Source organism: Macaca mulatta, chromosome 16 (genome assembly GCF_049350105.2).
Source record: "Macaca mulatta isolate MMU2019108-1 chromosome 16, T2T-MMU8v2.0, whole genome shotgun sequence".
Taxonomy (NCBI): Eukaryota; Metazoa; Chordata; class Mammalia; order Primates; family Cercopithecidae; genus Macaca; species Macaca mulatta.
In genome coordinates this window covers 61,948,903-61,976,002 of record NC_133421.1, presented here as the reverse complement: position 1 = coordinate 61,976,002, position 27,100 = coordinate 61,948,903, and the positions used below count along the sequence as shown (strand labels likewise).

General features: G+C 49.0%; 2 protein-coding genes, 2 long non-coding RNA genes and 1 other non-coding gene across 35 annotated transcripts in view; 3 read left to right on the top strand and 2 right to left on the bottom strand.

Annotated features, from left to right (window-relative positions):
- The first annotated feature begins 250 nt into the window (after window positions 1–250).
- Window positions 251–13,382, top strand: NFE2L1 (NFE2 like bZIP transcription factor 1). 23 transcript variants are annotated; one of them, NM_001261099.2, is given in 6 exon segments: window positions 251–362; window positions 2,511–3,534; window positions 8,299–8,511; window positions 8,948–9,037; window positions 9,249–9,407; window positions 10,202–13,377. In NM_001261099.2, coding segments are annotated over 5 exon segments (2,319 nt in total). In that variant the 5' UTR covers window positions 251–362; window positions 2,511–3,024; the 3' UTR covers window positions 11,549–13,377.
- On the top strand, window positions 264–326 carry MIR7167 (microRNA mir-7167). Its single transcript, NR_128343.1, has one exon. It is a non-coding gene; the product is annotated as a microRNA mir-7167 (primary transcript).
- A 2,800-nt stretch (window positions 13,383–16,182) lies between the features above and the next one.
- On the top strand, window positions 16,183–22,453 carry LOC144335638 (uncharacterized). The gene is made up of 2 exons (XR_013406633.1): window positions 16,183–16,735; window positions 21,204–22,453. It is a non-coding gene; the product is annotated as an uncharacterized LOC144335638 (long non-coding RNA).
- On the bottom strand, window positions 18,213–21,406 carry LOC144335629 (uncharacterized). Its single transcript, XR_013406624.1, has 2 exons — window positions 21,023–21,406; window positions 18,213–20,856 (listed from the first exon to the last, which is right to left on the bottom strand). It is a non-coding gene; the product is annotated as an uncharacterized LOC144335629 (long non-coding RNA).
- The window catches only part of CBX1 (chromobox 1), a 43,353-nt gene continuing 38,082 nt past the window's right edge, over window positions 21,830–27,100 (bottom strand). For 6 of the 9 annotated variants that reach the window (XM_015119398.3, XM_077971362.1, XM_077971361.1 and 3 more), the window contains 2 exons: window positions 26,770–26,864; window positions 21,830–23,349 (listed from right to left, as the gene is read on the bottom strand). In XM_015119398.3, coding sequence (XP_014974884.1) covers window positions 23,205–23,349; window positions 26,770–26,864 — 240 coding nt within the window. In that variant the 3' untranslated portion in view covers window positions 21,830–23,204. Of the gene's footprint in view, window positions 23,350–26,595; window positions 26,865–27,100 lie in introns of all 9 variants that reach the window. The other 3 variants (XR_013406621.1, XR_013406619.1, XR_013406620.1) reach the window with 1 other exon arrangement.

Genomic DNA, 27,100 nt, shown 5'->3' with positions numbered 1-27,100 from the left:
AAGGCCTTCGCCCTACTCATTGGTCGGTCCACACCGCGGGGCGGGCCTAGGTACCCATTGGGCCGGGAATTATGTCAGTCTTGGGAAATCGGGTCCGGAGATGAGGAGGTGCACTCAGCCATTGGGCCCTCTCTGCTGCCAATCAGAGGGACATCCGTCGACGGCCCCGGTCTCGGCTCGTTGATTGGAGAAACTGTTCCTAGGGTGCCTGCGGCGGGCGGGTTTCCGAGTGCGGTGGCAGGAGGGGGCGGGGAGGGAAGCGGAGGCTCGGAGCTCTAGGCCGGCCGGTGGCGGCGGCGAGGCCGGGACTCGGGCTTAGGGCCTGCTGTGGCGGCAGCGGCGGACGCCGAGCTAAGCAGCGGGTATCGGGCACATTCCTTTCCTAGAAGGGAGGGGTGCAGCGCCGCGGGGCCGAGGCTTATGGGGCGACGGGCGACGGGATGGTGCTGAGGCGCAGGAGGCGGGGGCCGAGCAGGGTTCCCGCCAGAGCCCGGCCCTGGGCCTGACAGGGAGGGGCCGCGCGCGGGGCCGAGAGGAAAGCTGGCTCCGGGATGGGATGGACTGGGCAGGGTTGAGGGCACGAGAAGGCGTGGTGTGAGGCCCGGACTTGGGAGTGGGGTGGGGCCATCGGGACGGAGGGCGGGGTGGGGTTTGTTGTAAGGGTGGGTCAAGGCCGGGGAAGTAGCACTTGTTCGCTGGCCGCCCCAGGAGGCTAGAAGCTCCGGCGCCGAGAGTGGGCATGGCGACTTGGTCTCAGCCGGACTCGGGTATCCGGGCAGGGTGGGACCAGCCTCAGGCCAGGGCCCCTGCCCCTAACTCGATTTTTAAGGGACTTTATCCGATTTCTCGAACTTAGGCTCCTGGGAGGTTTTAGTAATAAATTGCGTGAGAACGGGAGGGTAGCGTAAGCAGGAATTCTGGGTCGCAATTGTGTTTACTCTGACCAGAGAGAGGGAGTGTGAGTGTGTGTGTGTACACGTACGCTGTGTACGTATAGATCGCTCTCCCCCTGTAGAATGAAGTTGGTAGATGGGTCACAACGCCGGAGAGGAGAGGGGGTATGTCTTGGTTTGTGAGATTAATGGAAGCTCAAAAGTGGAGACCAGAAACAGATTTACCTCCTCGGCACTGGGCGGTCTGGCTAGAGAACGTGGCCATATCCTTCTGCTTTGGCTCAGAAGGTCATATGAATGAAAATAAAACCTGCCTATGCAAATCCTGGACGGAATAGTCTTGCGTAGTAGGCCCCCCACCATCCTTCTCCTCCTTTTTTTCTTTCCTTTTCTTTTTTTCTTTCTTTTTTCTTTTTTTTGAGATGGAGTTTCGCTCTTGTTGCCCAGGCTGGAGTGCAGTGGCGCGATCTCGGCCCACCACAACCTCGCCTCCTGGGTTCAAGCGATTCTCTTGCCTCAGCCTCCCTAGTAGCTGGGATTACAGGCATGCGCCACCACGCCCGGCTAATTTTTGTATTTTTAGTAGAGATAGGGCTTCTCCATGTTGTTCAGGCTTGTCTCGAACTCCTGACCTTGGGTGATTCGCCCTCCTTGGCCTCCCAAAGTGCTGGGATTACAAGCCTCGGCCCTTTTCCTTTTTTTTTTTTTTTTTTTTTTTAAGATGTGAGGATAGGAAAGGGAAATCAGATTTCAAAGTTCAGAAAACAAAAGGCGTTCTTCTTCTGGGTGAAGTGGTGACCTGAACATTGTCCTTTTGTCCTTCCACACTCTCACTGTTTAATAATCTTGCCTTTTTGAACTGGAAAAGATAACTGTTATAGGTGGTTTTCTCCTGAGAGGTGAAAATTCAGCTTTACTTTTAAGACAGGAAATGGGCTTCTCATATGAAAATAGAAGCTGGGTAATGCACCTGTAGCGGGGGAGGAGGGCTGGTAAATAAAACAAAGGTGTAAGATATTTTGGATGACCTAGTTATTGTCTGCTTATCCAAACCAAGCTACATTTTAGGATATTGCACATTTAATATTAAGTATCTGAGATCCTTTGTGATCAGTACCTTTTATAGTTCTTCTATGATCGGTTGCTATATTTTGGGTTTTTTTTCTGAGAGTGTAAGTAGTCCTTTCTTCCTATAAAAGTGGCCTTTAGGCCAGGCACTGTGGCTCACGCCTGTAATCCCAGCACTTCGCGGGGCCCAGGTGGGCAGATCACCTGAGGTCAGGAGCTCAAGACCAGTCTGGCCAACATGGTGAAACCCCAACTCTTCTAAAAACACAAAAATTAGCTAGGCATGGTGGCAGGCGCCGTAATCCCAGATACTTGGGAGGCTGAGGCAGGAGAACCGCTTGAACCCGGAAGGTGGAGGTTGCAGTGAGCAGAGATCACACCACTGCACTCCAGCCTGGGCGACAGAGTGAGACTGTCTCAAAAAAAAAAAAAAAGTGAAAGTGTACTTTGAATGTGTTTTCTGCCTTCTACTGTGAAGGTTTTCCTACCCTGATCATGATGTGAAAAGTATGGAATCTCATCTTGTTGCTTTTGTGATTCCCATTTCAGGTTTCTCTGGAAACCCCCCTGGTAAGTGTGGAGGAGGCGGGACACTCTGACCCAAGACGAAAGGCCTGTAGCTCCAGCCAAAGAAAATAAACCTTAGGAGGGAGAAGGAAAAAAAAAAAATCCATCAGCTGTTCCTGAGAACAGCCTGCAGTGGAATCTACAGAGAGGACAACTAATGTGAGTGAGGAAGTGACTGTATGTGGACTGTGGAGACAGTAAGTCACGTGGGCCCTTGAGGGCCTGGACTGGGTTAGGAACAGTTGTGCTTTCAGAGGTGAGGTGTCAAGAAGGGAAAAGTGAATGTGGTCTGGAGTGTGGCCTTGGCCTTGGCTCCACAGGGTGTGCTTTCCTCTGGGGCCATCAGGGAGCTCAGCCCTTGTGTTCTGCCAGGGTGGGATACGGGGTTTGGCACTGAGGAGGGTAACCTGCTGGCTGGAGCGGCAGAGCAGTGGCCTTGATTTGTCTTTTGGAAGATTTAAAAACCAAAAAGCATAAACATTCTGGTCCTTCAGCAATGCTTTCTCTGAAGAAATACTTAACGGAAGGACTTCTCCAGTTCACCATTCTGCTGAGTTTGATTGGGGTACGGGTGGACGTGGATACTTACCTGACCTCACAGCTCCCCCCGCTCCGGGAGATCATCCTGGGGCCCAGTTCTGCCTATACTCAGACCCAGTTCCACAACCTGAGGAATACCTTGGATGGCTATGGTATCCACCCCAAGAGCATAGACCTGGACAATTACTTCACTGCCCGGCGGCTCCTCAGTCAGGTGAGGGCCCTGGACAGGTTCCAGGTGCCAACCACTGAGGTAAATGCCTGGCTGGTTCACCGAGATCCAGAGGGGTCTGTCTCTGGCAGTCAGCCCAACTCAGGCCTCGCCCTCGAGAGTTCCAGTGGCCTCCAAGATGTGACAGGCCCAGACAACGGGGTGCGAGAAAGCGAAACGGAGCAGGGATTCGGTGAAGATTTGGAGGATTTGGGGGCTGTAGCCCCTCCAGTCAGTGGAGACTTAACCAAAGAGGTTAGTGGACCTGTGGTGGGTGTGGGGGGCCTGGGGTTTGGGGGTGGGCTCGTCCAGAACGATTGTGGTCAGAACACAGAGCCCTGTAAAGAGTCAGACAGATTTCAGCAGGGCCTCAGGCACTGTTCTTGGGTAGGGATGGGCTGAACTGTCTGACTTTAGGATTGGGGGCTGGGAGCATTTCCCTGTGTTGAACCATTGACCTACCTCTAAATGTACTGTCAGGGCAGTGGGAGGTTCCTACACATGCCAGGGTGTTGACTGCTTGGATTTCGGCATGACTGCTGGAGGCCTGGGGTGGGGGAGGATCATGTTGTGATGGGCTTTGATGCAGTGTACATCTGTTGCTAAGACACAAATACTTTATGGACTCTTGCCTTGTATCTCCCCACACATCAGAACACAGACATACCCTGAAGTTCTCCTTTGTGGTCAGGCCTGTTGTTGTATTGTCCTGATAATTGAGACCTCCTGGGCCTGAGCCAAAGGGTAGATTTGGATAGTTACTCTTGGGCAGGAGAGGGCCAAGGCTTCCATTCTTTGCTCTAAAGGCCCACTGCAGGGAGTAGGGAAGAGAAGCCTGGGAGGTAGAAGAGAAACTGCATTCTGCTGCCCAAGTCAACTTGCTTTGAGCTGTCAGAAGAGATCCTTAGCTCTTCTCACATGGCTGACATACTGTTCTGGGCAGAAAACGATGCAGTTCTTTGCCTTTTAAGATGTGAATGGCTGCTGCTGCCCCGCCTCACCAACATAAGATTGCTTTGAACTCTGGGTTTGTATGACTTTTGCTTGCCCCCCAGCCTTAAGTAGTTGGGAAAAAGGCCCACTGCACTCCCCTGGCCATTAGGGAAGGAGGAAGCCCGATTGGGTTTTTGGAGGTGGCATGTGGAGGAATGTAAAAAGTTTTACAGATGCTGCAGAAATGGGCTCCTCTGCCTGCCAGGTCAGACCATGTTTTCCCTCCTTCCCTCCTTTGTAGCCTTTTCCTGAGCTTAGTTATCTGACTGTTAGTGACTGTCAAAGAGTATGGCTTGTTTTAGGCCAGTGGTCCTCAACTGGGGGTGATTTTGTCCCCGAGGGTGCAAGTGGCAATATCTTGAAACAGTTTTGGTTGTCACATCTTGGGGCAGGGGTGCTACTGGCACCTAGTGGGTAGAGGCCAAGGATGCTGGTTAACATCCTGAATGACACAGGACACCTTCAAACAACTGATTTGTCTGATGCCAAGTGTCAGTAGTGCAGGGATTGAGACACACTGCTCTGTGCTCGAATGGCTCATACTGGACCTGCTTTGAGAGGGACTAGGATTATCTGAGCGCAGGAGCCAGGAACATTTCTTACCTTTCAGGGCCTCTTATTTTAGCTTCTTACAGGGCCACTTGGAACTTCACCTCTTTTCTGCTTCCCGTTTCCCTTTCCTTCAAGTGGGCTCCAATCTTGGCACAGTGTTCTGAAGTATGCTTCCCAGTCTCTGCTCCATGCTCCTCCCCCAGGGTAGCTCCCCCAGGGGTGGGTGGAACTGGGTTTGCTCCTGGAAACCTTGCAGGGGTAGCTCCATATCTGTTCCTGCTGGGATGGGATGGGATGTTTTGGATATTATTGGGTGGGTTGGGGTGGAATGGGATGGGACTTTGACCCTGCTTTCCTCTATTTCTTGGCCCTTGTGAAGGTTGTGCTTTTCATCTCAGGCCTTTACAACTCCCTTTGGGAGGTGGGGTGGGTCAGCATTAGGGGCCCAGGCTGGGTATGGGGGAAGGGAGGATTATTATGTGTCTAGAACAACATTTCCTCAGCAACTCAGGGATAAAAATACCCAGGTCCAGAGCATGTGACAGGCACTGCTGGAACCGGTATTATCCCTGGGGTGGAAGTGCTCCCCCGCTGCCAGGCTTGCTCTGTGGACAGCCATAGCCTAGGCCCTTGTCAGGGATAGGATTCCCCTTGAGATTGGCATCCTGCCCAGAGCAGGGGGGTGGCCTGTTTACAGCTCTTTCCAGGCTAGGAGCAGACTGTGACCAGAGAGAACATACTGTCTCTCTGACCTGACCTTAGGCTCCAGGGGAGCAGCAGTGGGGAGGGAGCTAAATTTCCCCTGGAGAAGCCAATCCAGGGAGTCTGAATTGTGATACTGGGTCTGTGAGGGGCTTCTTTCCTGCTTGGATGAGATGTGGGCCAGGTATCAGGCAGAGAATGCTCTTGAGTAAAGCCAGGGTGAAAAGGGAGTGGGGGACATTTGTGGCCAGGAGAAAGCGGAGCACCTGTCTCCCTAAGTGTGGGGCTTCAGGGTTGTGTCTCCCCTCCTCTTGCTTGGGGCTAGGCTTGGCCGGCACTGTGACATTGCTGCACGTGGGCAAAATGGCCTTCCCCTTTTCCGTAGTCTGGCCTATTTTGGGGTGACAAAACTTACGACTTATGGTGGGCCTGGGTGCCCTGGGTTCCTGCCCAGCCTGACTTGTGATCCCTGGCCTTGAGAACTGGCCACTGCCTTCCTGAGGAATGGGGTAACTCCTTCCACTTCCAGCAAATAATTTAGATTCCCAGAGAATCTGCGGGAGGAGTGTCTGCCCAGTCCTGAGTGGGCTGGATGAGCAAGATGCGACAGGAGGGAGGAGAGTGGCACCCCTTCCCCCAGGGCTCTCACTGCGCCACCCCAGCTGACTGGGCTGGGTGGGGCTGCCCGCCCCTGGGCGCATCTCCTCAAGGAGACGGAGGCGGCCCAGGGATGGGCTGGTTCCTTGCGGCAGCTTCTCCAGCTGCCCTGATGCAGAGATTGGCTCCCGTCTGCAGCTAGGTAACAGGCGGTGGGAGGGGATTGGCTCCTTCCGCATCTCCAGCGGAGACTTGGGGGAGGAGATTGGCTCTCGGCGCAGCCTAGGTAACGACAGTGGGAGGGGATTGGCTCTTTCCGCAGCCCAGCTGCTGACCTGGGGGAGGGGATTGGCTCTCTGCAGCCTCAGCAGTGACCTGCGGGGTGGGAGGGGGAGGGGATTGGCTCCTTGCTGCAGCCTAGGTAACAAGTTTGGGGGGCGTGGGGGGGAGGAGCGGGAGGATAGGCCCAGGGAGCTTGCTTTCCTCTGCAGCTTGAGCACGGAGCATGGGGTGGGAGTCCCATCTCACTGCAGCCTCTGCGGTGAGCTCAGGGTGGGGGCAGCTGGGCGCCTGAGTGGAACTGGGGTTGTGAGGTGGGAGGGGGCTGCTCAAGGATGGAGGAAGGGGGCTGGGCTGGGCCGCCCAGGCAGCAGCACGGGCGGGGCACCCTTCTCAGGCCCCTCGGAGCTAGCAAGGGGCCACCCTTCCAGCCTGGTGTGCTCCCTGAAAGCCAAGAGCTCCTTGCAGCCCCCTGTCCGGCTTCCCGGCACCGGCTGCCCTGGGGCTCATCTCGCAGACCATGACCCGCCTGGACCGCAGCTCTCACAGTGGTGGGGGCAATGCCAAAGGCAGCCGGCCCCTTAACTCTTTGCTGGCTGGTCACCGGGTGGCCCAGCCCCCCTCTGTTCCTGGGTCCAGGGCTTCTGTTCAGGTTGGTGTATGTGGGGAGACTAAAGTAGTATGTCTGGGAGGTCTTAGGGTCAGGGAGGGTTAATGGGAGAGGAATACCGGCTTAGAGGTAGGGAGGTGGGTCTGATCTAAGGAAATTGTTTTCTGGAAAGTGTGTGTCTGCATTTTAACCCCTGGATGGAAGGCAACACTTTAGGGTTTCTTCAGGCTTGTGGGGAGGGCTCGACTACAGGGGGGTGCCGGGTATAGGAAGCCCAAATAGCTCCATTTATTGGGGTTCTATGCTGTTAGCAGTGGGGGTGGCAGTTGGTGCAGCAACTGTTCATGAGCCACCACGGTAGAGCCGGAGGGAAGCATTTTTGGTGCCCAAGGTGGCAGCTGTAGCTGAGCAGTGATGGGGGTTACGTCCTTGAGTGGGTTGACTGATGGGGATTTGGTGAGTCCTGGGGTATGGTGAGGAAGGGAGAGCACTGGTGTGAGGGGACACAGTGAGGCTGGCCCGAGCAGGGGTGTGGTGCCCCCCTGGGGATCATCTGACTGCCTGAGCCTCCCTGGAATGGAGGCAGCAGCTAGGATCAGCTGAGAGGGAATTCTGGCGGGGATGAGTCTTGAGGTGAGCCTGGGCTTGAGGAGTTGTAGGTGTTCAGCCTTACTCTTGCTGCCAGCCGGGGAATAGGGAATGGCTATAGGAAGGGCTGTAGACAGCATGGCGTTGTCATTGGTTGCATCAGGTGGTTGGAAATGCAGGGATTTTCCTCTCCAGCCCACCCCACCCCTTTATGCAAATGAAATGGCACCACAGGCTGATGCAAGCCTGGTCACTGCTAAGTAATTCTGCATGATAATTTGCTCTTGCTTGCCATGGCCAGCTTCCTCCAAACCAAGTTTTAAGGGGTCCAATCTCCAAAGCTAGAGGTGTCTCCTGATGTTCCCCTTCTTTCTTATGTAGGGGTGAGGCGGCCCTGCCTTTTGGCTGGGTGTGTCTTGGTCCAGACCCTAATCCTTCCCACCCTTATGGTGATAGTCACGTTAATGGTTTTGCTAGTGGCTCTTTTTTTTTTTTTTGTGGGAAGGGGATAGTGTCTGGAAGTAGATGAATGAACATTTGCTGGTGCAGAGGGACCAGGGGGTAAGGCTAGCAGGTAAAGAGCTGGGAGGGGCCCCACCCACGACTAACTGGGGTGACACTAGGAGGGAACTCTGAGGGGCAGGACAGAGAAGGGACCCTGGGACCTCAGAGCTAAAGTCATGTGATTTGTCTTTCAGGACATAGATCTGATTGACATCCTTTGGCGACAGGATATTGATCTGGGGGCTGGGCGTGAGGTTTTTGACTATAGTCATCGCCAGAAGGAGCAGGATGTGGAAAAGGAGTTGCGAGATGGAGGCGAGCAGGACACCTGGGCAGGCGAGGGCGCGGAAGCTCTGGCACGGAACCTGCTAGTGGATGGAGAGACTGGGGAGAGCTTCCCTGCACAGGTACCGTCGCCCCTGCTCACTGGGCTCTCTTTTTGTCCCTACTTCCCTTCCCTGACACAAACCAGGCTGGAGTTCTTCCAGAAACTTCCCTTAGAGAAGACAGGTTGTGGGGTGGACCTGAATTTCTATTTTGGGTTGGGGTCTATAAGTCACAGTGGCTGAGCCTTGGAAGGGGGAGTGGAAAGCAGCAGATGCAGAAGGGCCGGGCCTTGGCAACAGACAATGCAAGGGAGGCAGAGCATCTAGCATCTTCCTGCTTGCTTTAGGACTCTTTCACTTTCCTTTCTGTTGTTCCTGGGAGTTTGGGACTCCGGGCCAGCCATTAGCCTGGGAATGGGAGGGAGACTGCAGGCCTTCAGCCATTCTGGGAAAGAAGCTTCAGCCCCAGGCAGCCAAGGCTCAGATCAGTCAGACTTAACAGTTCCTGTTGCCACAGGTGCCTAGTGGGGAGGACCAGACGGCCCTGTCCCTGGAAGAGTGCCTTAGGCTGCTGGAAGCCACCTGCCCCTTTGGGGAGAATGCTGAGGTGAGGAGGACTCCAGTGAGAGCCCACCAAATGAGCAGGGCAGCCTGTATCTGGTGTGTCCCTCCATGGCTGAGGGGCCAGCTCTTGTTCTGGCTGCTGGGGGTAAATGCAGAGGAAGGAAGAACAGAAACAGACTCCAGGTGGTAATCTCTGGGAGGAAAGCACAAGGTCTTTCCTTCCCCCTTGTTAAAGCCTCTGTGTTTTGCCCTAGTTTCCAGCAGACATTTCCAGCATAACAGAAGCAGTGCCTACTGAGAGTGAGCCCCCAGCTCTTCAGAACAACCTCTTGTCTCCTCTTCTGACCGGGACAGAGTCACCATTTGATTTGGAACAGCAGTGGCAAGATCTCATGTCCATCATGGAAATGCAGGTAGGATTGTCGGAACCGGGCACAAACCTATTGGATTTTGCACAGCATGTCTTAGCACTCAGTTGCTTTTCCATCTCTGAGGAGAGAAAGTGTAATACTTTCTCTGATCCATAGAAAAGTGGGGACAATGAGAGGAAACCTGTCCAGGTGTGTCCTTGGGGCAAGGGAGGTGAAGACAGGTAGGGTTTGGCTTAAATAAAACTCAGGACTCAGCCTTCCAAATCAGGGCCTGCCTCCTGGGTGTGCCTTCTTCCTTTCCTTCAGGCAGATAGGCACTTGACTGAATGCTTCCAAGGTTCTGCGTTAATAATAGCTGACATTCACATGGTGCTTCACAGCCATCGTTCGCTCACTTGGCCCTCACAGTCATCTAGTCAGCCTTTATTTCAAAGGTGAGGAAATTGAAGCTCAGAGAGGTTAAATGATGTGCCCATGGTTACACAGCAAGTGGTGCAGCTAGGTTTTCTGACCGAAGTCTGGGTGTTCTTTTCACTGTGTTGATTTTGCAGTAACAAGGTAGTGTTTTCTTCCTCTCCCTCCAAGATAGGGGAGTCTGGCCAAACATGAGGAAAAGCTGATCAGTCCTGTATTAGGGTGGAGCCCACATGGAAGAACCCATCTCTGCCAGGCCTGGTGGATGAAGCTGGGTCAGGAGCTGACACTGTGGGCTTTGGTTTATAGTCTTTTGCCTTTACACCCATGCAGCTGTGCCTCTGTTGGGTGCCTGCAGTGTGTGAGCCCCAGGGGAGGGAGTCAGTTCCTAGTGAACAGTGGTGCTCTTCTCCCCCTCCCAGGCCATGGAAGTGAACACATCAGCAAGTGAAATCCTGTACAATGCCCCTCCTGGAGACCCACTGAGCACCAACTACAGCCTTGCCCCCAACACTCCCATCAATCAGAATGTCAGCCTGCATCAGGCGTCCCTGGGGGGCTGCAGCCAGGACTTCTTACTCTTCAGCCCTGAGGTGGAAAGCCTGCCTGTGGCCAGTAGCTCCACGCTGCTCCCGTTGGCCCCCAGCAATTCCACCAGCCTCAACTCCACCTTCGGCTCCACCAACCTGACAGGGCTCTTCTTTCCACCCCAGCTCAATGGCACAGCCAATGACACAGCAGGCCCAGAGCTGCCTGACCCTTTGGGGGGTCTGTTAGATGAAGCCATGTTGGATGAGATCAGCCTAATGGACCTGGCCATTGAAGAAGGCTTTAACCCTGTGCAGGCCTCCCAGCTGGAGGAGGAATTTGACTCTGACTCAGGCCTTTCCTTAGACTCGAGCCATAGCCCTTCTTCCCTAAGCAGCTCTGAAGGCAGTTCTTCCTCTTCTTCCTCCTCTTCTTCCTCTTCTTCCTCTGCTTCTTCCTCTGCCTCTTCCTCCTTTTCTGAGGAAGGTGCGGTTGGCTACAGCTCTGACTCTGAGACCCTGGATCTGGAAGAGGCCGAGGGTGCTGTGGGCTACCAGCCTGAGTATTCCAAGTTCTGCCGCATGAGCTACCAGGATCCAGCTCAGCTCTCATGCCTGCCCTACCTGGAGCACGTGGGCCACAACCACACATACAACATGGCCCCCAGTGCCCTGGACTCAGCCGACCTGCCACCACCCAGTGCCCTCAAGAAAGGCAGCAAGGAGAAGCAGGCTGACTTCCTGGACAAGCAGATGAGCCGGGATGAGCACCGAGCCCGAGCCATGAAGATCCCTTTCACCAATGACAAAATCATCAACCTGCCTGTGGAGGAGTTCAACGAGCTGCTGTCCAAATATCAGCTGAGTGAAGCCCAGCTGAGCCTCATCCGAGATATCCGGCGCCGGGGCAAGAACAAGATGGCGGCGCAGAATTGCCGCAAGCGCAAGCTGGACACCATCCTGAATCTGGAGCGTGATGTGGAGGACCTGCAGCGCGACAAAGCTCGGCTGCTGCGGGAGAAAGTGGAGTTCCTGCGCTCCCTGCGACAGATGAAGCAGAAGGTCCAGAGCCTGTACCAGGAGGTGTTTGGGCGGCTGCGGGATGAGAATGGGCGACCCTACTCGCCTAGTCAGTATGCGCTCCAGTACGCCGGGGACGGCAGTGTCCTCCTCATCCCCCGCACGATGGCCGACCAGCAGGCCCGGCGGCAGGAGAGGAAGCCAAAGGACCGGAGAAAGTGATCCTGGGGAGGAAGGGGGTTTGATGCCCACCAAGACCGAAACTGGAGAAAGGCTGGACCTGGACCTGGACCTGGACCTACAGCGGGGACTTAAATGCCTTCTTATCCAATATATCTTCTCAGATGGGATGACTGCGGGTCAGTGTACAGGAAGAGGCAGGCACTGGCTGGCTCAGCTCCACTCGGTTGGAGTGGAAGTGGCCAGACCATTTGGATGGACAGGGTCCTTACCCTACCCCTTTCCTGTGAGGCAAGGGTGATGGTGGAGTTGCTGGAGGTAGAGGAGCTATGTGGAGCAAAGGCCAACAGAGGGGAAGGAATGGACCTGTGAGAGGAAGGGAAGGTGGCAGAAAGTCTCATTTCAGGAAGGAGGGAAAGAAAGAAAGGAAGGAAGGAAACACCCCCCCAAAAAAAATCAAAGCGAGAAGAAAATCAGAGGGAAGGTTAAGGTTGGCTCTGGCCAGGATTCCAGGCAGCAGGTTGGAGTGACTGGTGGGCCTAGGTCACTGGTGTGATAAACCCCATTTCACCCCTGGGGGTTACACAGACACAGGGTGGGGTTGGGGAGGGGCGGTGTTAACTCTTTCTGCTCCTTGCATTTTGGCATCCCTGAAGGGGAGCTCTTGGATATCATCGGCCATAACGTTTCAATCAAATGGAGCCACTGGGCCCCAACACTGGCTTGGAGATTTAGGGTCAAAGGGTAGAGTGAACTGGAAAGGGTCACGTGGCCCCATGTTGCAGCAGCCCCAACATCACGCATGTCATTCACTGCCTTGCCACTCCATCTCCCTCTGTGCTCCAGCCACCCCTGAGCTGAGGCTCCCATTGTCTCCATCAGAGCCTGCATGTGAATGCCATCCTCCCTGGGTTCAGTGTTTGTGTTCCCCACCCCTCACAGACTTCCTGAGCTCTTCTGTAAGCTGGGGTAGGGTGCTGGCAGTGCTCCGGGAACTGGGCCTGCAGCCTTCCTCTTCTGGGACTGCTGTGAGGCAGAGGAATGATGGAGGATCTAGTGCAGCAGCCTCCAGGCAGGATTCAGCACAACACTGGGGAGTCACCCTTCCCTCGGGCCTCTGCCTACCAATAACTGGGCTTATCACTGGGAAAACACAAAAAATTACACAATCCAGCAACAACAAAAAAAACTAGTCCTCTTAGAATTTCTTGCGCTTTGATTTTTTTAGGGCTTGTGCCCTCTTTCACTTATAGGGTCTAGAATGCTTGTGTTGAGTAAAAAGGAGATGCCCCAATATTCAAAGCTGCTAAATGTTCTCTTTGCCATAAAGACTCCGTGTAACTGTGTGAAGATTTGGGATTTTTCTCCTCTGTCCCGAGGTCGTCGTCTGCTTTCTTTTTTGGGTTTCTTTTTAGAAGATTGAGAAGTGCATGTGACGGGCTGAGAGCACACCCCCCTAAACACACAAGCTCTCAGCCACAGGCAGCTTCTCCCTCCACAGCCCCAGGTTAGCATAGGCTCCTGGAGGGCTGCCTGGGGGAGGCAGACATGGGAGTGCCAAGGTGGCCAGATGGTTCCAGGACCACAATGTCTTTATTTTTAACTGTTTGCCACTGCTGCCCTCACCCCTGTCTGGCTCTGGAGTACCATCTGCCCCAGACAAGCAGGAGTGAAATGGGGGTGGGGGGAAGCACTGATTCCCAGTTAGGGGGTGCCTAACTGAGCAGTAGGGATAGAAGGTGTGAACCTGGGAGTGCTTTTATAAATTATTTTCCTTGTAGATTTTATTTTTAATTTATCTCTGTGACCTGCCAGGGAGAGGGGAGAGAGAGATGCTGTTGAGCACATGACAAAATAAAATAAAATGGATGATTCATTCTCAAGTGCAATTTTTCCCCACTTTGAATTTAAATTGAGAATAAAGGAAATGGACTCATTGTAGGGAGGACTGGCCATTGTGTGGCTAAGGCAGAGTTCACATGGGAAGATGGGTGGAGAACTGAGGAGGTTGACAATGGGGAACTTTAAAAGGCAAATCTTAAATACTGTATTAAACCTTGGGGGCAGGCATCAGGCACCATGTACTTCATAGGGTTAGCTGGTTCAATCCTCTCAGGAAGGATTCAGAGTTCTTTCAGTCTTACACAGCTAGGATAGGTGGAGGTGTCATTTAACCCAGCTCTTTACCTGTCCACCTGCTACAAACTACATTTTTAAACTGCTGTTATTTCTCTAATGGCCTCACCTGCCAAAGGGGTGCAGAGCATTGGAGTGTAGTCATGATGTTGAAAACCTGAGAAATCCATGGCAGCGACTAACGTGACAAGCACTACTGTGTAACCAGGAGAAGGGCCACTAAAGAGAAGCAGGAGGCCAGGGTTTAGGACACTAGGAAACCTCCCCAGCTGAGGGTACTAGAATCTCCTTTCCCTCAAACTGCTCAACTACCCACCCTATGAAGAGCTGTAATGTTTCAAGGTCTCTGCATGGATGCTGAAACTTCCACATGCCCATGTTAGTTAGGGCAGGTGTTCAGTAGATGCTGGAAGAATGAACACTCACTCGGCAGTCTTTTTATTGGCAGGGTCTCGCTATGTCTCCCAGGCTGGAGTGCAGTGACGTGATCTCGGCTCACTGCAACTTCCACCGGGCTCAAGCCATCTTCCCACCTCAACCTCCTGAATAGCTGGGACTACGGGCGCACGCCACCACACCTGGCTAATTTTTGTAGAGACAAGGTTTTGTTATGTTGCCCAGGCTGGTCTCAAACTCCTGGCATCAAGTGATTCGCCTGCCTCAGCCTCCCAAAGTGCTAGGAGTACAGGCGTGAGCCATTGTGCCTGGCTTCTATGAGATTATTGGGCAGGGTTTAGGAGTAGAAGCTATGATTCCCTTAATGGAAGCTGTGATCTCAAACTCTTGGATACTACCCTGTAACCTGGTTCAGCTCAGTCCTTTAGTGATACTACTTTAGTGATGTTTAGAGTTGTACTAAGGAGTGGAGTAGAATTCTAAGAATAATGATGATTTCTTATGTTTCAGTTTATAAGAGCTTCTCCCCAACTCCCCAGTCTCCGTTGGAAAGGTTTGGTTGTATCAAACAAGAACTCTTTCCTAATTAGGAATTGACTACTGTCTGTAAGCCAGATAAAACCAAGATACGTAAAGGGGTGAAAAAAACAAAAATAAAAGTTAGTTTAAGGCCTGGTCGGCGGCTCACGTCTGTAATCCCAGCACTTTGGGAGGCCGAGGCAGATGGATCACCTGAGGTCAGGAGTTCAAAGACCAGCCCAACCAACATGGTGGAACTGTCTCTACTAAGAATACAAAAATTAGCCGGGTGTAGTGGTGGGCACCTGTAATCCCAGCTACTCGGCGACTGAGGCAGGAGAATTGCTTGAACCCAGGAGGTGGAGGTTGCAGTGAGCTGGAGAGCGTGCCATTGCACTCCAGCCTGGACAACAAGAGCAAAACTCCCATCTCAAAAAAAAAAGTCTGAAAAACACTCATACCGGTAATTAAACACAAATTATATATAGAAGGGTAAACTGTGAAAAGTAAAATTTAGTTTTAATATTCTTGTACCCTTCCTAGAAATGTATATACAGTCATGTGTTGTTTAACGGCCAACATACATTCTGAGAAATGCCTTGTTAGACAATTTTGTCAGGGTGTACTCACACAAACTTAAATGGTAGTGCCCACTACACAGCTAGCCTATGTGCTATACAGCCTATTGCTCCTAGGCTACAAACCTGTACAGCATGTTGCTATACTGAATACTATAGGCAGCTGAAATACAATGATAAGTACTTGTGTATCTAAACATAGAAAAGGCACAGTATAGGCTGGGTGCAGTAACTCAATGCCTGTACCCGCAACAAGACTATGCAACTGCACTCCAGCCTGGTGATAGCCTGGGTGACAGAGTAAGACCCTGACTCAAAAAAAAAAAAAAAAAGTACAGTATAAATAGGGTATTATAATCTTATCGGACCATAATCATATACGTGATCTGTCATTGATGAAATATGCAGCACATGACTGTGTATTTTTGTTCAGTAATTAGGCTATAACTTTTACCTTATTTTGCAACCTTTTTTTAACTTAAAAGACTTAAGAGATTTGAAAAATTCCTCTTAATCCTGTTGCTAGTGTTGTCCCTGGTCCGAGTAAGAATATTTTTGTTGGCTGGGCATGGTGGCTCACGCCTGTAATCCTGGCACTTTGGGAGGCCGAGACAGGCGGATCACGAGGTCGAGAGTTCGAGAACAGCCTGGCCAACATGGTGAAACCCCATCTCCACTAAAAATACAAAAATTAGCTGGGCGTGGTGGCACTCGCCTGTAATCCCAGCTACTCGGGAGGCTGAGGCAGGAGAATTGCTTGAACCTGGGAGGCGGAGATTGCAGTGAATCAAGATCATGCCATTGCACTCCAGCCTGTGTGACAAAGCAAGACTCCGTCTCAAAAAAAAAGGAATATTTTTGTTAGCAGCCCCTCCACCATTAGAGAGATGTATAGTTTTGTCTAGGATCATGATGATTAGCTGGGGCATGGGGCCAAGTTGGTCAGCACTGCTGTGGGGCTGACCTCTTTCTGTTGGCAGGTAGAGTGGGTGTTCCAGCCTCTTTCTGGCAGGAAGATAGGAGGACTCAAGTAAGGCCCGTGGAAGGGCTGCTACTACTAGCTATCTACCTATGGCAGGAAGTGAGAAGAGGTCCTGGTGGAAGGCTGGGAGACCAACAGGACTTAGGCTTAACAAACGGACCAAACTCTTCAGGCTGACTGACTTGGGTGGGTGTGGGAAAGCTTTGTCTTGACTTCAGCAGTTGTAGGCTTCATTCAAACTGATTTTTTCTCACATCTTACTCATGTTAAGGAGATGGAAATAGACCCATATTTTCAACCTCTGCCCTGCACAGATCTCACCAATGAAGGTGGGGCTGTTTCAGTATCAATAAAAATAGAATAGTGAACTATAGAGGGAAAATCGTGATCTAGAGACATGCTTCAGTGTCATCAAGACTGGCCTCCATAGCTGACATTTCCCCACCCTTACTGGGGAAAGCTGAGTAATAATTAGTCTGGTGAACAGGGAGTTAGCTTCCATAGAGCCTTGTCAAGCTGGCCTCATCTCTGCTTTTATAACCCCCAGCTAAACCAAATCTTGCTGCCCCTCTTCACGTTTGCTTGGCAAACAGTTCCTTATGGAAAAAAACATCCCCAGTATCCTCAGGTCCACTACCTACCTCATCCTGTAGGCACTGACCAAGAGCAACAACTTTAGAAGCTCACACTAAATATAGTTTAGGGCACACCGTGGTGAACAGGTGGACAGCAAAAAGCCTGTTTCCATATTGATGTACCATATGTATACAAACACAGGTACTAGATTGGTGTCTGCTTCTGAGTCATTTTCCCAGCCAAGTATAGAAATTCTGTAGCAAAACCCATGTGCTTCATGATCATGAGTAGTTAAGCCTTTTCTATCACAGATTCTCCTCTGTTAAGTGAAAGGGACCCACAAACCTTCAACTTGTCATTTTGTCAGTATACCAAAATAACCTTTCTTTTTACCTTTACTGTATTACACTGAAGTCAATCATCTTCCTTGCCTCTGGCTCTGAACTTTGGAGTGGAGAATGAGCATTTGGGGACTATGGGGTATGTGTGAAACTTAACACTACAAGTTCTAGTCCTTGTTCTGTTCACTTCGTGTCTGCCTGAATTAGCTGAGAAACAGAATTTAGTACACATATTGTCTCTGGAGTAGTGTGAGAATCTGGTACCTTGCAAAAGAGGGCTGTTTTCAAAAATTAGCTGGATAGAAGTCTGTGTCTTCCTTTTTGAATACACCATACCAACAAAGGTCTTAAAGCTGTTTTGGTTTTTTTTTTTTGGAGACAGGGTCTAGCTTTGTCACCCACGCCAGAGTGCAGTGGCGTGATCTTGGCTCACTGTAAAACTGCCTCTAGGCTCAAGCTAGTCTTCCACCTCAGCCTCCTGGTAGCTGGCATACAGGCGTGCACCACCATGCCCGGCTAATTTTTGTATTTTTAGTAGAGACAGGGTTTCACCATGTTATCTAGACTGGTCTTGAATTCCTGAGTTCAAGCAATCTGTCCGCCTCGGCCTCCAAAGTACTGGGATTACAGGTGTGAGCCACTGCGCCCAGTCTTAAAAGCTGCTTCTTTTCTAGCCTAACTTAAACTGCAGAATGGAGATAGGTTGCACAGTATTTTTTACTTAATTCTAGATGCTCTTCAACTAAGGAAACAAAAAATCTAGTTCACTTGGGGAGAGGTGGAGAATAGACCAAGGAGTTGGCATTCTGCCTTTTGTGTCAAACACAAGTGTAACTGGGCTAATACAATTGACTTGAACTTTCCAATTCTCAGTTAGGGGCTAAAGCAGTAATTGAAGCAATGGGCTAGTGTCCCAAAGCCAGGCCTCAAAGTTGCCCAGCCTGACCCTAACTATGCAAATAGCAAAAAGGGCAGGCTTGGTCAAAGTCAGCTAGGATTTAAAAATCCATTTGGGGTAAACAGTGGCTTTGGTACTATCACAAACCACCATACAAACCAACAAGGTCACAAGGCAGACCCAGTTGTGCCCCTGGTATATTTTAAAACAGGTTATTTAATACAACCAAAAACTATAGAAGCTGAATTGTCAGCACCTATTCTAAACTTGATATTCAGCCTTCCCTCACTTTTGCCACCTCATTAGCCTAAGGGAAAAAAAAAAAAAAAAGCCTTTAAAAGGCACTGCTCTGCTTGCCCCCACAAAGCAGGGCCAACTGTGCTTTTCATCCCAGCAGGATGGTTTTGTTTCACATTTCATTTGCTTTCAACATTCAGCAGTTTATTCAACAGTAAACATACAAGGCCAAGGTCAATTAAGTCATCCATAAAAGAGACAAGTAACTTTAAACTTCACATACTAGATAGGAAAGCAGTAACTTTTGGGGAAAAAACCTCAGTGCTGGACATCGTCAAAACAAGGTGATATGCAGATCCACAGACTGACAAGTTGTCTTGGGATCTTAGGCTCTCCTCTAACAAACTCCTGTAATCCCACACCAAAACACTAGGATGCCTCTCCCTGATCAGTTTCCTACTGCTGAAAGCCAAGACTCCTTTATTAAGTTGAATGCTAATACTGAGCCTGGACTTAGTTCAGTTCTATCAGCTTTAAATTATAAATGAGGACATATCTTCATCAGAAGACCCAACTTGCACATTAATCTGAGCCATCATTTTCCCTTTTACTATGAGAAATAATTGCTTTATAATGCAGATTCCCAATGCCACAGTCCATAAAGATGTGCCAAGCACACAGACAAACCCCAAATGGCGAAAGTTTAAGATCAAATTGAGCCAAGTCTATGACCACCACAGAATTGAGAGTTCTGGAATATAAGGTCATATCTGAAAATAGGTATTTAAAAATTTAATTAGGCGAGGTGCGGTGGCTTACACCTGTAATTCTAACACTTTGAGAGACAGAGACAGGACTGCTTGAGCCCAGGAGTTCGAGACCAGCTTGGGCAACATTGTGAGACCCCCATCTCTACTAAAAGTTAAAAAAAAAAAAAAAAAAAAAAAAAGAATTAGCTGGGCATTACAGCACACACCTGTAGTCCTAGCTACTCAGGAGGCTGAGGTGGGAGATCTCTTTAGCCCAGGAGGATGAGGCTGCCGTGAGCCGTGGTAGCACCACTGCACTCTAGACTAGGTGACAGAGACCATCTCTCTCCCCCCGCAAAAAATAAAAATTTAATTGCTAAAAATTACTTAAAATTGGTCATCAAAATTTTCAAACGATATTAAATGCAGGAACAATTATTCCTCAGCACTGTCTAGAGTGTTTCTGTGATCATTATTCTATCCATTTACAATATTAAATAGAAACTTAAGGCAATGGAGGAGCAAGATTTTTGTTTTACTGGCTCTACCAGTACAAGACACCTCAGGTAATAATGATGTCACAATATTAGCAAGCTCCCCTTTTCTAATAGTAACTGAGATAATTTATTGCCTCTTTAATGCCTCGGCAGGAGGTCTATGATGGTGCAATTTCATGGAAACCGTCCAACAAACATGTTTTTCCACTGCCTGAAGAAATACTCTTTGGCTGCGAGTGGTGGTTCACTCCTATAATCCCAGCACTTTGGGAAGCCAAGGCAGATGGATCACTTGAGGTCAGGGGTTCAAGACCAGCCTGGCCAACATGATGAAACCCCATCTCTACCAAAAATACAAAAATTAGCCAGGTGTGGTGGGGCATGCCTGTAGTCCCAGCTACTTGGGAGGCTGAAGCAGAAGAATCGCTTGAACCCAGGAGGCGGAGGCTGCAGTGAGCCAAGATGGTGCCACTGTACTCCAGCCTGGGTGACAGCGAGACTTTGTCTCAAAAGAACAAACAAACAAAAAACAAAGAAATATTCTCTGAATACTTTCTCAAGCTGACTTATTTGTTGTGCCTATTTATATTTGTAGCAGTTTGCATTTGTGGTCTCAACAATCAAAAAAGTTGATCCTTAAACCATTGATCTAGTAATATGCTAACTGGCTTTTGAAAATAACAAAATTGTGACTATCTAGCTTCAACTCAGTTTTCACTGCATGCATATCAGTATTACTGTTTTCTCTGGGGGAGAATGATACAGTTTTTACAACAGCTCAGGAATGCCACAAATGACAAGTCAGTCAGTTCCAAAGGTTAAGGCCAAAGTTGACTAGCAGTCCATTTGGGATACAAACCAAGGCTGTAGTTTCATTTCAGTGCATCCGATGGTGCAGAACAGAACCAGAACACCTCCACTTAAACTCCCTTAATTAGCTACCAATGGCTGTGCTACTGCCAATCACCACCAGGGCACACACTCAGACCTCTGTGCAGGAAGGCCTGTGACCCAGACCTTCAGTAAGGCTCCCAAGGTCCATTTATGTCTCCTGAGAACTTTCCTGAGGCGGCTTTCTGAAAAAAGTATCTACACATCAGTTTATTTTAAACAAATGCTTTGCACGAGTGAGTAGTACTCAACTGTTACACTGATTTGATCTCAGTGGAAATCCCATTTCCGTTACAGAAATGACAAGTCAGCCGGGTGTGGTGGCTCATTCCTGTAATCCTAGCACTTTGGAAGGCCGAGGTGGGTGGATCACGAGGTCAGGAGATCGAGACCATCCTGGCCAACATGGTAAAACCCTGTCTCCACTAAAATACAAAAAATTAGCCGGGTGTGGTGGCGCACGCCTGTAGTCCCAGCTGCTCAGGAGGATGAGGCAGGGGAATCGCTTGAACCCAGGAGGCGGAGGTTGCAGTGAGCTGAGATTGCGCCACTGCACTCCAGCCTGGCGACAGACCAAGACTCTGTCTCAAAAAAAAAAAAAAAAAAAAGCCGGGTGTGGTGGCGCACGCCTGTAGTCCCAGCTGCTCAGGAGGATGAGGCAGGGGAATCGCTTGAACCCAGGAGGCGGAGGTTGCAGTGAGCTGAGATTGCGCCACTGCACTCCAGCCTGGCGACAGACCAAGGCTCTGTCTCAAAAAAAAAAAAAAAAAAAAAGACAAGTCCAAGGCCAGACACAGTAGCTCACGTCTGTAATCCCAGCACTTTGGGAGGCTGAGGCAGGTGGATCACCTGAGGATAGGAGTGCAAGACCAGCCTGGCCAACATGGCAAAACCCAGTCTCTACTAAAAAAATTTAAAAATTAGCCAGGTGTGGTGGCACACGCCTGTAGTCCCAGCTACTCAGGAGGCTGAGGTAAGAGAATCGCTTGAACCCAGGAGACAGAGGTTGTGGTGAGCCGAGATCACACCACTGTACTCCAGCCTGGGTGACAGTGCAAGACCCTGTCTCACAAAGGAAAAAAAAAATCATAGGCAAAAAATGACATTTTAAGTCAGTGCTCAAACACGGGGCCAATTCCTGGAAAATTTTGGTGAAGTAGATTTTAGGTCATATAATCTATTACATACCAGAGGCAGGATCTAAACCTAACTTAAAAACCCATGTTTCCAAATGTACCATAGTTTGGAAGTGCTGTCAGGTCAGAGTGCTCAATAAACTTTTGGCAATACTGAAGACAGCATGATGCGACCATCTTTACAATCTCTGCAGCACCTGATAAATGCCTATTAAGTATTTACTAAATTAATATGGTGCGACCACTTAAAGATTCAGGCCAGACACTAGATTTTCAAGCCTACAGTGTTCAAGAAATAAAACCATCCAAGTGAGGAAGCCATTTCCAACAGGCTGAACCTATAAGGCAAGAAGAGTTCCTGGTAAGACTTAAGACAGAAATCAGGGATTATAAATCTATAGTTTTATTAAGACAAAAACTGACAGTGTAGTATGAAGTTTACATTTAAACAAAGTTTACACAGAAATCTAACACATGCCTAAAAGGATTTTACAATGTAGCTCTAGATGCAAGTCTAGACAATATCAAAAACTGATGGATCTCATGACTCAAGACAGAGCATTTTGGGTATCAGTTACTTCTTAGGATTTCTTAAAAAATTGTGTGTGTGTGTGTGTGTTTTAAAGTGAACCACTGCCCAATATGGAAGTTTAATCTTCTCCTGAGACCAAGGCTTTTGAAATCACTAAACTCTTAGATCAATTCAGTGAAACTTGTGCTGTCAGTGACTGAAGCCAACAATGGTTTCAGAGTTCAAAGCTCAAAAAAGAGAACGGCTCCAAGAGGTTTCCCCACTAAGAGCAAGGGCCCTTGTCTTTCCCTACTGTCTTATCTCCTCTACCACCCTCTTCCTCTTCCCTAACACCTCAGCCAGTGGCTTGGATGAACAAGCTGATATTTATAACTTCGTTACTGGAAAAGAAAGGGTCTTCTAATTTTATTAGCACCTCTGAGACAGAATGATCTGCTTGTACTGTATACTCTCCAATAAAAGACTTTCCTCCCTCCTCATCAATTTCCATCTCCAAAATGGCAACTTTGGTAACTTATGAACTGGCTTAGTCCTTTGTGGGAACAGCAATAAGTTTAGGCAGGGAACACCTTGGCTTATAGGTTTCAGACATTCACAGCTTTTAAACAGTCTCTCACAGTCCTTATTTATGGTGCCAATGACTTTTTTTTTTTTTTTTTTAAGGTAAAATATTCTGGACATAGAAGCAAATCATTAGTTGTCTGTTCTTTTCCATTGCTTCACCATTTCCCCTATCAGGCCCCAAATGTTAATCAAAGTGATGCTACCCATCTCCCTTTCTCCCCTCCCCATCCCTCCCCCAAATAATACACCAGTAATAGCCAAAGACTACACACATGCTACGCTGTAAAAATGCAGAGTTAACACTATTGGGAAGAAGGCTGTGGGTTGTGGAGATGCTCTTTGAAGATCTACAGTATTTTTTTGCTCTCCCACACACCCAATTCTGCAAGTTTTGTCCTTCATAGAAGGCCCTTTGCTTTTCTCAGCAAAGTGCAGAAAAGGTTGCCTTGAAACACTTATCCCCTTTCCCCTCCACTGGGATGGGTGTGCAAACTATACAGCTTGAAACGGCTTTAAAGCACTTGGGCTGCTGCAGGGCACAGAAACTATACTGGCTCTTCAAAGGACATCTTCTCAAGCCACCTCTATGGTGTCAAGACAAGTAGAACTCCTTCCCTTCCCACTTGAAACCCAGTCAGATGTGACAGGGGCTGGTACTCAGGAGCGTTAATTCTTGTCATCTTTTTTGTCATCATCCTCCGAGGGGTAGGAATGCCACGTCAGCCTTTCCTCATAGAAGGATATGACAACCTGTGGGCACTTGACATTGGCTTCCTTGGCAGGGACCAGGTCAGCCTCATCAGAGTTTTTCCTGCAGAATAAAGCAAAGAGAGACTTTGAGACCAGGTGCTGGTGGTCTATCCTAAGCACTAACCCAGGGGATAGTGCTTTAAAAATAGTAATTTTATAAAATTGGCTAGGGAACAACGAAAATGTGGCCCAAGCAGCATTTACTGGCAATTTTATGTTAAGTGACATCCTCAGAGTGACATCCTCTCCTGTTGAAAATTCCCTCTTGGGATTCGTGTATGTCAAAAGTAAGGTCAATGGACTTAACCGATCACATCTGAACATCTGGGCAAGGCCCCCAAAAGCATGACTCTCTAGATTCTCTGAAGGAAGAGAGGCTATCTAGATTCTCTGAGGGAAGAGAAGATACCACACTCCTCCAAAAGCCATATCCCAGCTGATAAGAACCCACGGAGAAATCCTGGCTTTGTCATAGGACTTTTTTTTTTTTTTTTTTTTTTTTTTGAGATGGAGTCTCACTCTGTTGCCCAGGCTGGAGTACAGTGGCGTGATCTCGGCTCACCACAACCTCCGCCTCCTGGGTTCAAGCGATTTTCCTGCCTCAGCCTCCCCTAGTAGCTAGGATTGTAGGTGCACACCACCACGCCCGGCTAATTTTTATATTTTTAGTAGAGATGGGGTTTTGCCATCTTTACGAAAGATATTGGCCAGGCTCATCTTGAACTCCTGACCTCAGGTGATCCACCTGCCTCAGCCTCCCAAAGTGGGATTACAGGCATGAGCCACCACGCCCGGCCTGTAATAGGATTAAATACCACATCTGGCATTGGCCAGAGCAAATGAAGGTGGACACATTTTTGCATAATCGTAATTACACTGACACTTCCAAATGCTATCCTCATACAACTTCCAGGTGCTTTGAAATGATGTTTCAACATTGGGAGGTAGGAAATGAGGGAGCTGTATTTTTCTAAATTTTAAAATGTTTTCAAAATTTGAAAATCATACACATTATAAGGGAATTAGGAGTAAACTCTGAGGCCGGGAGCAGTAGCTCATGCCTATAATCCCAGCACTTTGGGAGGCCAAGGTGGGCAGGCCCAGGAGTTCGAGACCAGCCTGGTCAACATGGCAAAACCCCGTTGCTACTAAAAATACAAAAATTAGCCAGGCATGGTGGCGTGTGCCTGTAATTCCAGCTACTCGGGAGGCTGAGGCACAAGAATAGCTTGAACCTGGGAGGTGGAGGTTGTAGTGAACATAGATCACCCCACTGCACTCCAGCCTGGGTGACACAGCGAGACTCTGTCTCATTTAAAAAAAAAAACAAAAAAACCCCCAAAAACTATTGTCTTCAGGTTACTAGGCATGTCCTAGACAGAAGCAGTAGCATAAGGCAAGCAGGAGACACCTGATGAGATCTCTGACAAAACACCACCCCAAATCTCCAAAACCTCAACAACAGGAAACCAGAGCCACACAGTCCCATGGAGCAGAAGAGTAAGCTGATAATCTATGTTTTTGAACAATGGACCCAAGAGAATGGGAGGGAAATGGGAATCTGAAGCATGCTGCCATTTGCTAACAGCTGAACAACACGCATTGAGTTAAATTCAGTCATTTCACTCCCTAGAAATATTTACTACTTTTGGGCTGGGCGCGGTGGCTCAAGCCTGTAATCCCAGCACTTTGGGAGGCCGAGACGGGTGGATCACGAGGTCAGGAGATTGAGACCATCCTGGATAACACGGTGAAACCCCGTCTCTACTAAGAAATACAAAAAACTAGCCGGGCAAGGTGGCGGGTGCTTGTAGTCCCAGCTACTCGGGAGGCTGAGGCCGGAAAATGGCGTGAACCCGGGAGGCGGAGCTTGCAGTGAGCTGAGATCCGGCCACTGCACTCCAGCCTGGGCTACAGAGCGAGACTCCGTCTCAAAAAAAAAAAAAAAAAAAAAAAAAATATTTACTACTTTTGGAAATATACAGAAATCTCTATTCTCCAGTAAAATAACTTTTTAAAATGTACTTGGTCTTATAGTCAAATCCAGTTTTAACCTGTAGACAGCAGTGGGTCGGCCAGGTGCAGTGGTTCACCTGAAGTCAGGAGTTTGAGACCAGCCTGGCCAACACGGTGAAACCCCATCTCTACTAATAATACAAAAATCAGCCAGGCGTAGTAGCGCGTGCCTATAATCCCAGCTACTTGAGAGGCTGAGGCAGGAGAATCGTTGAACTCGGGGGGCGGAGGTTGCAGTGAGCTGAGATCGCTCCACTGCACTCCAGCCTGGGCGAAAGAGCGAGACTCTGTCTCAAAAAAAAAAAAAAGATAGTAGTAAGTCAACCAAAGGAGTGCAAATCTTAAGCAATATGGAGATACTACTGTAACTCACACTGGTCACATGCAGAAAAAGTATATTCTAGCTAGACTGAGTAACTCATGGTGTAACTTCTCCCACCCCTTAAGCAGCACCTTAAAAATGAACTTTTCTCCTATAGGTTAACAATAAATTAGCTAAAAGAGGGGCAGCTTCAGTAACCGCCTAAGGAATACATAGGAAGAGAATAAGGTAGGTAGTTGTGACTCTGGCTTTCAGTGGTGCTAAAGTTAGGCCCCTCCAGCCATACTGTAAAATATTAGTACAGACACAAGTTTCAGAGTAAGTTCTGGACTGACAAAAGGACAAAGCTCCACAGACATTGTATGTGTGTGTGTGTATTTTAAAGGACAAAGTTTGTAGAATGCTGCCTTCATTGACAATGGCTTAGAATTATTCCTTCCTAACTTTAAATACAATGATTGCTATCCACTTTGTGGGGAGAATGAGCAAGAAATAGGAAGAATGGCCTTCTTTTGACAGAGTAGGAAAATTACAGAGATTGCTGGGATAACTATCTTCATTAGGCTGTTTCATGGAGTGTTACTATCACTGGTATTTATACTCATAATGGAAAAAAGCAGGCTTGCTCTATGCTTAATAGCAGTTAAGGAGCCTTGCTGACCCCTGCTGGCTGATGCTGTAATTGTAGAATCTGCACAAATTGAAAAGGATCCAACAATTAAGGACAAACAAAGGGAAGAACTACAAAATCTTTCCTAACCCTGAGAATTTAGCAGTTTCTGATTCTGGGGCCAGCCTCATCTTTATTAAGGAGGTGGTAGAAAGAGAGGGTGGTCCAATCACATTTCATTTTTTCCCCTTTTATTTACCGTAATGAAATGTAATTCCTTCCCACACTCTTTCCACTCTAGATTGTCTCCCACCTCCTAAAAATATGGGCAAAGACCTAAGATTCCTAAGGGCTCCTACCTGTAACTCATGAGTCCAGGTTGGCAGTCAGGCCGAGGGTCACTATCGAAGGACTATGCCATCTTAATTTCACACTTGGGTGATTGGAATTTCGAAGGTCCAGCTCTTTTCCTCTGGCATGAAACCAATGGGAGAAGAAAAAAAACAACCACACAAAGCCACTGGCCGACTCACCATTTCATCAGGAACATGAGCTCTCCACTGGAGTCTGTAGCTCCAATAATCCGCTCCGGCTCCAAACCTCGAGCAAAGCCTCGTGGCTTTTCTGACTGTAAAAACAAGATTGGTAGAACAATTTTATCTATATGGGACTATTATCTAGACTTGGAACTATTCCTGTGTCTCTGATTAATGTAATCATAAACTCTTCTCTTTTTTTTTTTGAGACGGAATCTCTGTTGCCCAGGATGGAGTGCAGTGGTGCGATCTCAGCTCACTGCAGCCTCTGCCTCCTGGGTTCAAGTAATTCTCCTGCCTCAGCCTCCTGAGGAGCTGGGACCACAGG

What these genes read in the sequence shown, in the direction of transcription:
- NFE2L1 (XM_077968567.1), top strand. Translation starts at nt 3,025, where the DNA reads ATGCTTTCTCTGAAGAAATACTTAACGGAAGGACTTCTCCAGTTCACC. An exon ending in GGGAGAGCTTCCCTGCACAG is followed by an intron (nt 8,512 to 8,947) that starts GTACCGTCGCCC and finishes CTGTTGCCACAG; the next exon opens with GTGCCTAGTGGGGAGGACCA. An exon ending in CCTTTGGGGAGAATGCTGAG is followed by an intron (nt 9,038 to 9,248) that starts GTGAGGAGGACT and finishes GTTTTGCCCTAG; the next exon opens with TTTCCAGCAGACATTTCCAG.